We start from the raw sequence: 13147 nt of genomic DNA, 5'->3' as shown, positions 1-13147 counted from the left end.
CTCCTGGACTAGTTGGTAAACAGAGAGGTGGAAATGGGCTGTGGCCTTGAGAAAGTGTGGAGTCCTAGATGGGAGAGGATCTGACTTGGGAAGACCATGGGCAGGTGTCAAGGATTATCCGCATCCAGAGCCATAGTTTTAACGTGACTTCTGGCCTCTTTTTTCTGTTGTTGTTGTTTTTTAGGGCCACACACTCAGCATATGGAGGTTCCCGGGCAGGGGTCCAATCGGAGCTATAGCTGCCAGCCTGCCCCACAGCCACAGCAACATCAGATCTGAACCTTGTCTGTGACCTACACCACAGCTCATGGCAATGCCAGATCCTTAACCCACTGAGTGAGGCCATGGGTCGAACCCATGGTTCCTGGTCAGATTCGTTTCTACTGTGCCACAACAGGGACTCCTCCTGACTTGTATCTTCTTGAGTACCCATCATGTCATCCGCATTTGCTGTTCTCCTTACACTTAGATGAAGCATTCCAAGGACAGCCATCTGCTCAGCATCCCTTAGATGATCCAGCAAGACACCTACTGATCTCCAAGAATTTGTCAAGTATTTGCCAAACACTATAACCAAAGAAGCAGGGAGTTCCCATGGTGGCTCAGCACAAAGGAACCTGACCAGCATCCATGAAGACACATGTTTGACCCCTGGTCTCGCTCAATGGGTTGAGGATCTGCCATTAACATGAGCTGTGGTGTAGGTTGCAGACATGGCTCAGACCCCAAGTTTCTATGGCCGTGGTGTTGGCCACTCCCTACAGCCCTGATTTGCCCCCTAGCCTGGGAGCCTCCATATGTCCTGGAGGCCCCAAAAAAAACAAAAAAAAAATAATAATGAAGGAAAGAAAGGAAGGAAGAAAGGTATCACCGTTCTATGTACTAATGTAAAACAATCTCCAAAATATATTGGTAGGGGTAACAAAGTATTTAACAGTTTATGTAGGAAGGTAGCATTTTTACCACGTATAAAACAAAAGTATATATACATGTATCTGTATGTATCTGTGTAGTTAATAGTATATTTGTATGTGTAAAGCACATCTCTGAAAGATAACAGAACCTGGGGACAGTAGTTGTCTCAGGAGAGTAGAAGGGTGGCTGAGGAATGGAGTGAGTGAAGCATTTCTTATATTAGAAATCCTTTTGAGCCTTTTTATCATGCATACGTGTTGCATATCCCCAAACCTGAATAAAGTGTTAAAAATAAATATTCACACAAAACCACAATATCTCTTCTAGAAAATTTGCCTACAAAGGCTCTCACATGTGTACAAAAGGAGGGAAAAAAGTGTCGTCTTGTCTAGAGGGTAAAAAACTAGAAAAAACGAAACTCTTCATCAATAGGAGAATAGGTAGGTAAAGTATGGAATAGTATAAAGCAGTCAGATAGAATAAATGATAGGCAGGTAGACAGATAAAAAGATAAGACAGACAGACAGATACAGGTAGATAGACAGACAGAGGGAGATAAACAGATCTGTCATAGGGTAACAGTTAAAGGAAGAGAATTAGATTGATCTCTGGGGATCAACATGGAATGAGTCAAAAACATATTGAGTAGAAACAAAAGCATAATATAGAATATATGTTTAGCATAAAGTTTAGGCAGATTTTTTTAAAGACATGAAAGAAAAGTATAAAAGTCGGGGAGAAGGATACCAAACTCACAACAAAGTTCATCTGGGTGGAGGGCATGATTCGGGGTGGCAGGAGTGGGGAACCTCTCATAGTTTCTTTCTTCAAAACAATTACCAAAAAGAAAAGGTGGGAAGCAAATATGATGAAATGTTGCAAGTAGTCATTCCGGGTGATAGGAATACAGGTGTTTGTTGTTTTATTGTTTGTGTTTTTCTGTATTTTAAATAGTCCTACTGCAAATAAAACTGAAATACAACTTCCCGGCCAAGGTTCTCCAGACAGATCCTCCTACCTTCCTTAGACAGCCAAGTCAATTTTCAACAATCAACCTTGGCATTATGAATAAATAGTCCTTCCGAAGAATAAAACAGTTCTTAGAGGTTTTAAACATGGGGACACTCTCTGGTTGTGGTTTCGGATTTCATACTTCAAATGCAACAGGAAGGAATCATTACAAAGAGAACTTGGGCAAGTTTGACAGTTGTTCTAGCAAGACTTCTACACACCCACTCTCTTCTTCCCCACCTTTCATTCCTCCTAGGTCCTCTCAGCGTGTTGTGTCAAGGAAGCAAGAAGACTTACTCCTTTCCCCAGTGCTCTTTGCTCTTTGTGGAAAACATTCTATAGGCGGAGCTTGTGAACACCACCCTCTCTTAAAACCAGAGTCTCCACTCTAGCCTGACCACTTCAGCACCTGCCTCCTGCCCAGAGAAGATGGAATCAGAGGAAATGTTGGCTGGAGGCTTAACTGAACCCAGACCTGCCACTCCAGAAATCCAGGAGATTGCCAACAAGGTGAGTGGATACAGCCCATGACAAGCTTTGATGCAAAATCTTGATTCCTAGGTTGGTGCCCTCTTAAGTGTGAGGGTGAACATGAAAACCAGATCATGTGGAAATGGGTGGTTTTGCTCAGGTCTCCTTACAATCAAAACGTTTCTCAGATGAAACCTCTTCTAATCCTAACTGTGAGAGTGATCTTGAGCCGCTCACATCCCTACTCTGAGCCTCCGTTTCCCCGTTCTCCAAAGAAGCATTTATTTCTATTGGACCACCTCTAAAGGTCTTAGAAGTTACAATTTGAGGATCACTAATTCAGTTTCTGGTGAAGATTTTCCGTGCTCACCAAATGGAGCCAACATGTAATTAAAATCTGAGATGGCTAACAATTGGCCAGCTAGACTCAAAAAGCACTGCAGGGTAAATTTGTTTCCTGGGTTGAACATTATCATAAAAGGTGATCCACTTCCACACTTGCTACAAATATGGCTAAATGGACAATGTTTTCGTCTTTCACTATTTGGAAGATGATTAAACTAGGAGAGAAAAGAAGTGGCAGAGTCTATGGGACTCCACAATTGGTTTTGGTGAAAATAGAACTCCATGGGTTTAGCAAGCTGATACATTTTTTCTGTGTTCTCTGACCAGACATCACCTATATAATACAAATTTATGGAAGTGCTTATTGGATGAAAAGACAATAAATATACATTATTAGTTTAGGTGTGTAAATTGTTGCCCTTTGGATTTTGTGCTTTGCAATTGTAAAAGCCTTTCCTCCACTGACATCTCATGTGATTCATACCCTAGGCAGGGAGGGAAGGCATCCCCTCCACTTGTCAGATGATGACACTGAGATTCAAAGAGGTTAATAACCACCTAGTTAGGAATCTAACCTAACTCACTAACCTAGATCACTCCGCGGCCGCCACGTCCTCCTCAGCTTCTGCTTCAGGTTCAGGGAAGATGCAGAAGCACACAAAACTCACCCATTACAAGTCGATGGATTCATGCCAGTGACAACTACAGCAGGACCCTGGGGCTGCCAGAAGATCCTTTCAACCATGTTCTGTTGGTCCTTTTCTAGAGACCCCACAGAGGTGGAGCTGAACTTTCTCTCTCCTCAGTTTCTCACTCCCTCCCGTGCCCATGGCAAGACCAGAGGGCATCTCAGGTTCTTCTCTTAGGAGATTGCAGCCACGTGGTGCCAGAATGCCCTGATTTACTTGTCCCCTGATGATCCCATTCCTCCCTCCAGTCTAAGACTTTGTCCTCCTCTCTTATGCCACGTGCCATCATTTCTTGCATACTGGGTGCCTTGTTCCATACTTCTGCCCCCTAAACATACACTCAGACGGCAAATGTCCACCAGCCACCTCTCCCCACCCTACTCTACTTTCATGCTGCTACTCTAACTCTCACCCTCCAAAACGTCCCAAAACATGACCTCCCCGTGCTTCCATCATCATCTGTCTATGCATTTTTCCTAGATTATGCACAAGCCAGAATGATGTTTTTGCACCATGATGGCAGATAGGGCAAAAGCCTACGCCTCGGGTGCAGCGTGGCTCAAACCCTCAGGTCCCAGAGAACGAACACCTCACCACGATGTATGCTCTGCAGCAACAAGACAGGCTTCAACAGCTCTGGGGGAAGGGCATTTTACCAGGGGCTCCTCCCTGGTGCATCCTTCCCCTGGTTGGGGCCCGAGTGACAATCCTACATGGTTCCCTCCAGCCCCTCAACCACCACCAGACGTGGCGGGCTGAGGAAGGGGAATGCTAACTATGTTCAGCTCAAGGTCCATTGACCACCAGACTCTGAACCACCATTCCCAGCTGGCCCTCAGCCTCCTAGTACCCCTCCTGCAGGGCCTTTCAACACCAACCTGCCTTCGGGAACTTAAGGTCTCACTCACCAGCTCCTTCCCACTCTGCCCCTTTGCCTGCTCCTCACCTCAAATCTCATCCTCCCAGGTTCAGAGGATCCACTGTACTCGAGCCATACAAATCTGTCTTACTGGGAAGGGGGCGTAGGGCTACGGGTTACAAATACAATGACCCTGAAATCGGGGCTCACAGTCTGACAGGTGCCAGTGCACTTATGGAAACCAATCAGGACGTGCGAAGTTAACTCTCACAAAGAAAATCCTGAATTTGTGGACTACATAGATACAATGAAAAGGTTACAGATTTGGATGTGTTTCTGGGACGACAGAGATAAAAACTTCTGACACATGGTTAAAGAAAAGAAGAAGGGAGGGAGGGAAAGGAAGAAGAAGGAAGGAAGGAGGGAAAGGAAGAAGAAGGTAGGTAGGTAGGAAGGAAGGAAGGAAGGAAGGAAGGAAAGAAAGAAAAGAAAGAAAGAAAGAAAGAAAGAAAGAAAGAAAGAAAGAAAGAAAGAAAGAAAGAAAGAAAGAAAGAAAGAAAGAAAGAAAGAAAGAAAGAAAGAAAGAAAGAAAGAAAGAGAAAGGAGAGAGAGAGAGAGAGAGGGAGGGAGGGAGGCAGGCAGACAGGCAGGCAGGCAGACAGGCAGGGAAAAGAAAAAAAAAGAAAAGAAAACAAGAAGGAAAAGACAAATCAGGTACTTACCAGGCAAGGGATGTAAAACTTTAACACTAACTAGTAATTTTCAGCCTCAAGCAGCTATGTTCCCCTACAGCTTCAGGTTCCTCATCTGCAAAATGAGGCATAAAAAGAGAATTTGGGGTTTAGTGTAGAGATGAACCCTTTCCAACTCAGCTCCTAACTTGACTGTTACCCAGTGTTGGTTCCAAAGGGTTCGGAGGGGGAAGCAAGAAGACAGTGGCCTCTCCCCTTACTCATCTCTCTGCCTGCTCATCCACTTTCCTCCTCTTTCTCCTGTACCCTAACTCTTCCTATTTCCTCCTGCCTTCCTTCCTTCCTTCCTTCCTTCTTTCACTATTTCCCTTCTTCCTTTCTCTACTTTGGAACCTCACTTTCCAGCTCAAGAAAGCCACCACCGTCTTCCCATCTGTTCTGAGGGTTACGGAAGAAATGGGTAGTGGCCCATGAAGTGCTTGCCCTTCAAAAATGGTCTGAGAACCCAAAGAGTTTGCAAATGCCTAGGTCTTTGACAACAGTTCTGGTACCCAGACTGAGGCACCAAGAGAAAAGGATTCCCATCATTTGACCAGTGATGGGAAGGACTGGGTAGCCTTGGGAGAACCCTAGACACACCAGAAGCCTGACAGAAGCTGTATGTGCCCATGCAGTGCTTCCGTCACGAGCAATGAACCAACTGCCCCATAAGCAAGGTATGTGAACACACACATGGGCTTCCAGTCCCTCCAAGTGACAGGAAAGGATTGGAGGAGAAGGGAGAACAAACCTGGAAATATAGAGACAATGAGGGAGAGGCAAACATCTCAGAGACACTGACAAAACTTTGGAAAGTGGAAAGCAGATAGACAGTAGAAAACGGGTGAGTCGTCTAGACAGAGCCTAGGCCACACGGGAATGTCTGAGCCCGAAGCCAGCAGATTCATGGTGCAGAATTCCAAAATGGCTCCAGCACCAACACCACCAGGAACTTGAGGAAGATGAGAGCCAGGAGGATCGATGGAAGATCCCTTTAAGGAGCAGTTACATTGCCCCCCAGATCCTTCCCTCTCACTAGCATCCTCCCTGGAAGACTAACTAATACTAGACCTCCACCAGAGCAGAAGATTAGAGCTTTCCTCTTAGCAGAAATGGAGTCAGAGAAACCATAGTGAGTACGGGCATATCAAGCCCAGCTCAGAGCAGGAATGGAGGACCCCCACGGAAACCTGGTGGAGTCAGTGGATGTTTGCATAGTGAATGTGAGACTCCCTCGCTGCCTTCTCCTCTCCTGCTTGGTTCAGGAATGCTGGCACCTAAACGTCTACCCCTCTGTGGAAGACAGAATGATGACCTCCTTTAAAGAGGTCCACATCCTAATTCCTGAATCCTAGAAAAAAATGTTACATAACGTGGCAAAGGGACTTTCAGATGTGATTACGTAATCTTGAGATGTGCTACACGCCTTTTGGCAACTTTGAGTCTGAAATGATTTGCAAACCTAAAAATGTTTATGTGAGTAGTAATGCTATTATTTTTGTCTTTAGAGCCATACCTGCAGCACATGGGAGTTCACAGGTTAGGGGTCGAACCAGAGTTGCAGCTACCAGCCTATGCCACAGCCACAGCAATGCTAGATCGAAGCCACATCTTTGACTCATGCCACAGTTTGCTGCCACACCAGATCCTTAACCCAGTGAGTGAGGCCAGGGATTGAACCCTAATCCTCACGGATACTAGTTGGCTTCTTGACCTGCTGAGATGTGAGGGGAACTCCTATAATGAAGTAGCAATGATTGGTCTCTCATTTTTATTAACCAAAGATAGAATGAACTTGTGTGTGTGTGGGTGGGTGGGTGGATGGCTGTGTGTCTTTCTGTTGTGTCTAGGGCCACACCCACACATGGCATATGGAGGTTCCCAGGCTAGGGGTCTGATCAGAGCTGTAGCTGCCCTCAATGCCAAAAACACAGCAACTCAGGATCTGAGCCATGTTTGTGACCTACACCACAGCTCATGGCCACACCGGATGCTTAAGCCACTGAGTGAGGCCAGGGATTGAATCTGCAACCTCATGGTTCCTAGTCAGATTCAATAACCACTGAGCCATGATGGAAACTCCATAATTACCTTTTTATAAGCACATATTTAACAGGTTTGTAAGTCACATACATTGAATTCAATATAGCTTTGGTCATTTGTTTCCTCTCGTCTTTTCTTAAGGTTAAACCACAGCTTGAAGAAAAAACAAAAAAAACTTACGAAAAATTTGAAGCTATTATTTACAGATCTCAAGTGGTTGCTGGAACAAATTACTACATCAAGGTTAGTGTTCAACATCTCTTTGGCTCCAAAAGATTCTGGATCTCACTTGACGTGATGTTCTCTGTCATCCCCACCTGATAATCTCTTTCTTCTCCTTGTCCTAAGTCAAGATGCCTACCCAGCATGAAACTTCCCAAGTGGGAAACTCTCAAATTTGGCAAATGATGAGGTCTATTTCATAGATACTGTTTTCTTCTTCTGAATTTAGAAAGTGTTCTTATATTGATTCTTTTTAAAATAGTCGATTTGCAGTGTTGTGCCAGTTTCTGCTGTACGGTAAAGTGGAGTCTTAATTTCCAGAAAAAGTATAGAAAAAAAATTTCATCGTTTTCAGAATTCAGAGCATAGCTATGGCTGCTTCATCTGTGAGGTGGGATCCTAAAGATGTGGGGCTGGGAGTTCCCGTCGTGGCTCAGTGGTTAACGATCCCGACTAGGAACCATGAGGTTGAGGGTTCGGTCCCTGCCCTTGCTCAGTGGGTTAATGATCCAGTGTTGCCGTGAGCTGTGGTGTAGGTTGCAGACGCGACTCGGATCCCGCGTTGCTGTGGCTCTGGCGTATGCCGGTGGCTACAGCTCCGATTCGACCCCTAGCCTGGGAACCTCCATATGCTGCGAGAGCGGCCCAAGAAAATGGCAAAAAGACAAAAAAAAAAAAAAAAAAAGATATGGGGCTGGACCAGATGCCATCCTGACTCTTATTCTGTCTCAAAGTTTTGGGACCCTAAGTGTCTAAATTAAATGGATTTAAGGAAGGACTTGAATCATTAGCTAGGAACATTATTGAAACCACGTTTTCCCTTTAAATAAGCATTTTGATTAATATACTTTAAATATATTATTTTTGCAACTCAACTAGATTCAACTGGTACACTGTGGGTGTAGTCTGAAGCAGTGGAGCATTAAACCTATCCTTTTTTTTTTTTTTTTTTTTTTTTTTGCTTTTTAGAGCCACATCCATGGCATATGGAGGTTCCCAGGCTAGGGGTCTAATCGGAGATGTAGCCGCTGGCCTATACCACAGCCACAGCAACACTGGATCCTTAACCCACTGAGCAAGGTCAAGGATCGAACCTGTGTCCTCATGGATACTAGTCAACTTCATTTCCACTGTGCCACGACAGGAACCCCTGAAAGTTTCTTAAAAATTAATTTTATAGCTCTGTAAGAAAATTCAATGACATACTATTGAGTTCTAACAGAAGAAAATACCTGTGAAGTGTTCGAGAGAGAACCAATCAAACTAATCAAAAGTGGATATTTCAAAGCCATTTTCATTCTTTTGTATTGAGCAGAGGATATCTGCCTTAATAAATGAGAACAGACATTCAAAACATATTTACTGAATCTTTACTAAACTATCTGACCAGGGCACAGTGTGGTTTATTTCTCCTTAAAAATTAACTCCTTAAGACATTAAAAAGTATTAATGTTTTTAGCAAACATAAAGTAAGCATTGCTCACCAGCTCAGCATGAGAAAATTACAAGACTGGGTCACGTAAATAGGTCACCAATCTTACCATTTATGTGCTCCTTACACATGCCAGGAGTGAGATCCTGCCTTGCCCTTAGAAAAGTCTTTTTTTTTTTTTTTTTCACAGTTAGAATAGAAGAGTTTTTTTCAGTTATAAGAGTTTCCAATGAAAACTGGTTTTGTTCAAAGATAAACATTTCATCAAAACTCGTATTATTATTTTAATAATGGATGATTAATCCAAGTGTATGCGTTTCACATACGAACCAGCTCGTGTGTTTCTTGAGAAGTCCATCAGAAAACTATCTTGAAATTATCTTGACTATTTCTTCCCTTTTATTTTCACAAGCACCTGTCAAGGGGCAGGTGGTACTTGTGGTCAACTCATCTACAAGCAAGGAGTCAGATTATAAACTAGAGAAAAGACAGTCTCTTCAATAAGTGGTGCAGGGAAAACTGGACAGCTGCATGCAAAAGAAGGAAATGAGAACACTCTGTAACACCACACACAAAAATAAACTCAAAGTGGATTAAAGACCTAAACTTAAGGCCAGATACTCTAAAACTCTCAGGGGAAAACACAGGACACTCTTTGACATAAATCATAGCAATATTGTTTCAGATCCACCTCCTAGAGTAATGAAAATGAAACTAAACAAATTGGACCTAATTATACTTAAAAGCTTGTGCACAACAAAGGAAGCCATTCAAACAAACAAAAACAAAACCAAAAACAAACAGGGAGTTCCCACTGAGGCTCAGCAGGATACGAACCTAACTAGTAACCACGAGGATGAGAGTTCAATCCCTGGCCTTGCTCACTGGGTTAAGGATCTGACGTGGCCAAAAGCTGTGGTATAGGTCAGAGGTGAGGCTCAGATCTGGTGTTGCTGTGGCTTGTGTGAAGGCCAGAAGCTGCAGCTCCTATTTGACCCCTAGCCCAGGAACTCCCATATGCCACAGGTGTGGCCATAAAAAGTAAAACAAACCCAAAACACAAAAACAAAACAAAAAGACAATCCACAGGATGGGAGAAAACCTTTGCAAATGAAGCAAGTAGCAAGGGATTAATCTCTAAAATAGATAAACATCTCATGTAGCTCCATATCAAAACAAAAACAAGAAAAAACAGTCCAGAAATGGTCAAAGGAGGGAGTTCCCTTGGGACACAGTGGGTTAAAAATCTTGCACTGTCACCGGAGCAGCTCAGGGCACTGCTGTGGCAAGGGTTTGAGCCTTGGCTCAGGAAATTCTGCATGCCATGGGTGCAGCCAAAAAAAAAAAAATAAAACCATGAATAATAATAACCTACTTTGCAGGGTGTGGTGTGGAATAAATGAACTAGAAATGTACTCAGCACCTGCTATGTGCAGGGCACTGTTCTAAGGGTCGTGCATGTAGAAGCTCATTTCATCCTCTGAACATATCCTCATTCCTGTGTTCTTGATGAGAAAATTGAGCCCTGGGGAGGTGAAGGAACTAGCAAGGGCCAAACAACTATAAGAACACAGGCAGAATTTGAACCCAGGTAGTCTGATGCTTCTCTCCGGGCTGTGCTGCCTCTAATAATGTATGCAAAGTCTGGTGTCCCGATCTCAGCACAGAACGAGTGCTTTTGAAAGGTGACCCCATGGAGTGAGAAAAAAAAAAAAAAACCCACCGAGGGTGGAGTCTGGATTTGAAGTTGGGCTCTGTCACTTTAACTGAGATATTTATAGAAAATTATTGTCTCTGAATCTGCTTCTGCATCCGTAAAATCGTCCTTGTTCCACCTTTCTTCAGGCCTAGAACAAAATGTAAATAGAATCAGGTATATAAAATGGTCATCATAGTGTCAGACTCAAGGTAAACATTTAATAAATGCCATTTATTAAAAATAGGTTAGGCAGACTCATAAAGAATGAACGAGCAGTTCCCTGTGGGGAGGGGGACAAGATAGGGGTAGGGGATAAAGAGGTACAAACTGCTATGTATAAAATGAATATGCCACAAGGATATATTGTACAGCACTGGAAATAAAGCCATTCTTTTCAAATACATTAAAACTAAAATTGGGTTAGGGAGGGACATCAAAGCACAATAAATATTATTATTTTATCATCTGAACCAAGAATAACAGAAGAATTTCTTGGCATGGGAGTTCTCTTTATGACCTCAGCTGGTTAAGGACACAAGGCTGTCTCCATGAGGATGCAGATTTGATCCCTGGTCTCGCTCAGTGGTTAAGGATCTGGCAGTTCCACAAGCTGCTGCATAGGCCACAGATGTGGCTCAGATCCGGTGTCACTGTGGCTGTGGTGTAGGCCAGCAGCTGCAGCTCCAATTTTGACCCCTAAACTAGGAATTTCCAGGAGTTCCCATCGTGGCTCAGTGGTACAGAGCCCAACCAGTATCCATGAAGATGTGGGTTTGGTCCCTGGCCTCACTCGGTTGCTAAAGAATCAAGGTGTTGCTGTAAGCTGTGTGTAGGTCCTGGAAATGGCTTGGATCCCACATTGCTGTGGCTGTGTGTAGGCTGGCAGCTGCAGCTCCAATTCGACCCCTCGACTGGGAACATCCATAAGACTCGAGTGTGCCACACCTACAACCCTCCGCACAAGAAAAAAGACAAAAAACAAAACAAAAACAAAAACACCTAGGAACTTCAATCGGATGCAGCTGCAGCCGTAAGAAGGAAAAAAAAAATTCTTACCATGATTTTCTAGGCCCCAGTTTCATGCCCAAATGACCATTTCAATCTTCAAAGCCACAATCTCCCAGCAAGATCCCTTTCCTTTAGAAGGTAACCAGACTGACCACTCTTGGGCCCTGACAAACCTTACCAGAGGGCATTGAGAAAGCAGGTTCTAACTAAGATAAGGGAAGCACATGTCCCAATATTCTGGGGTAATTCTGACTTTCTTCTCCCTTCTCATACCATGTGGCAAATCAAGATCCCAATTTGGGAGACAGAAAAGAGACTCACTGGGAGTTCCCACTGTGGCTCAGTGGTTAACCAACCTGACTAGGATCCATGAGGACTCAGGTTAGATCCATGGCCTTGCTCAGTGGGTTAAGGATCTGGCATTGCCATGAGCTATAGTGTAGGTTGCAGACACAGCTCAGATTCCGCATTGAGTGGTGTAGGCTGGCAGCTGTAGATCGGATTCTACCGCTAGCCTGGGAATTTCCAAATGCCACAGGAGTGGCCCTACAAAGCAAAAAAAAAAATGGGAGTTCCCGTCGTGGCGCAGTGGTTAACGAATCCGACTAGGAACCATGAGGTTTCGGGTTCGGTCCCTGCCCTTGCTCAGTGGGTTAACGATCCGGCGTTGCCGTGAGCTGTGGTGTAGGTTGCAGATGCGGCTCGGATCCTGCGTTGCTGTGCCTCTGGCGTAGGCCGGTGGCTACAGCTCCGATTGGACCCCTAGCCTGGGAACCTCCATATGCCGCGGGAGCGGCCCAAGAAATAGCAACAACAACAACAACAACAACAACAACAAAAAGACAAAAGACAAAAAAAAAAAAAAAAAAAAGAGAGATGGAGAAAGAGAGAGAAAATAAAATGAACCTAAGACCTATGCCTCTGGCCATATCCTCAGCCTGTCCTTTCTCTCGGAAAATGCAGGGATAGATTTAGGGAAACCAAGGGTCTAGGAAGGATGTTCTAGGAATGCTATCGCACCAAAGCCTTCTGGGTCTGTAGATCTTTCCCTTGACATAGGCCCATGTGACTGAAATTCCTTTTTCTTTTTTTACCTTTCAGGTTCATGTAGGTGGTAATAGCTACGTTCACATAATAGTATTTCAAAATCTTCCTCAACTAAATGAGCCTTTGAAACTTATTGGCTACCAAGTTGACAAAACCAAGGATGATGAGCTGACCGGCTTTTAGCAGCATGATCTGGAAGCAGCTGATTCTTCCCACTGGCTCTTGAGTAATGATCCCTGCAAATAAATGCAACTATCAATATAAAGAAGTGTTCCTTTTTGTACCTAGAGATGATCATACGAAGTAAAGCAAGTGAGAAAGAGAAGGACAAATACCATATGCTATCACTTGTATAGGGAATCTAAAATAGGACACAACGGAACCTATCTGTGAAACAGAAACAGACACACAGACATAGAGCACAGACGTGGGGTTGCTGGGGGGTGAGGGGTGGGATGCATTGGGAGTTTGGGATTAGCAGAGGCAGACTATTATATGTAGAATGGATAACCCACAAGGTCCTACTGTATAGCACAGGGAACCATATTCGGCATCCTCTGATCAACCACAATGGGAAAAAAAAAGGTTCCTATTCAAATAAACTCATCCTTTCAACTAGTTCTCATCTCTGCTGTATCACAGGAATTTGTCCCTTCTTCAAATCAATGTTATTGC

General features: G+C 43.9%; 1 protein-coding gene across 1 annotated transcript; it reads left to right on the top strand.

Annotated features, from left to right (window-relative positions):
• The first annotated feature begins 2337 nt into the window (after positions 1-2337).
• LOC396867 (stefin A8) lies at positions 2338-12732 on the top strand. Its single transcript, NM_213860.1, has 3 exons — positions 2338-2436; positions 7206-7307; positions 12527-12732. Exons 1-3 carry the CDS (start codon positions 2356-2358, stop codon positions 12653-12655), a joined length of 312 nt encoding a protein of 103 aa, NP_999025.1. The 5' UTR covers positions 2338-2355; the 3' UTR covers positions 12656-12732.
• The last annotated feature ends 415 nt before the right edge of the window (positions 12733-13147 follow it).

This window comes from Sus scrofa, chromosome 13 (genome assembly GCF_054392235.1).
Source record: "Sus scrofa isolate SSC_HxYL_T2T_F1_AM1 chromosome 13, Sscrofa_HxYL_maternal_Yorkshire_Landrace_v2.0, whole genome shotgun sequence".
Lineage (NCBI taxonomy): Eukaryota > Metazoa > Chordata > Mammalia > Artiodactyla > Suidae > Sus > Sus scrofa.
Note: the sequence above shows the minus strand (reverse complement) of the source record. Positions and strands in the feature narration are given on the sequence as shown.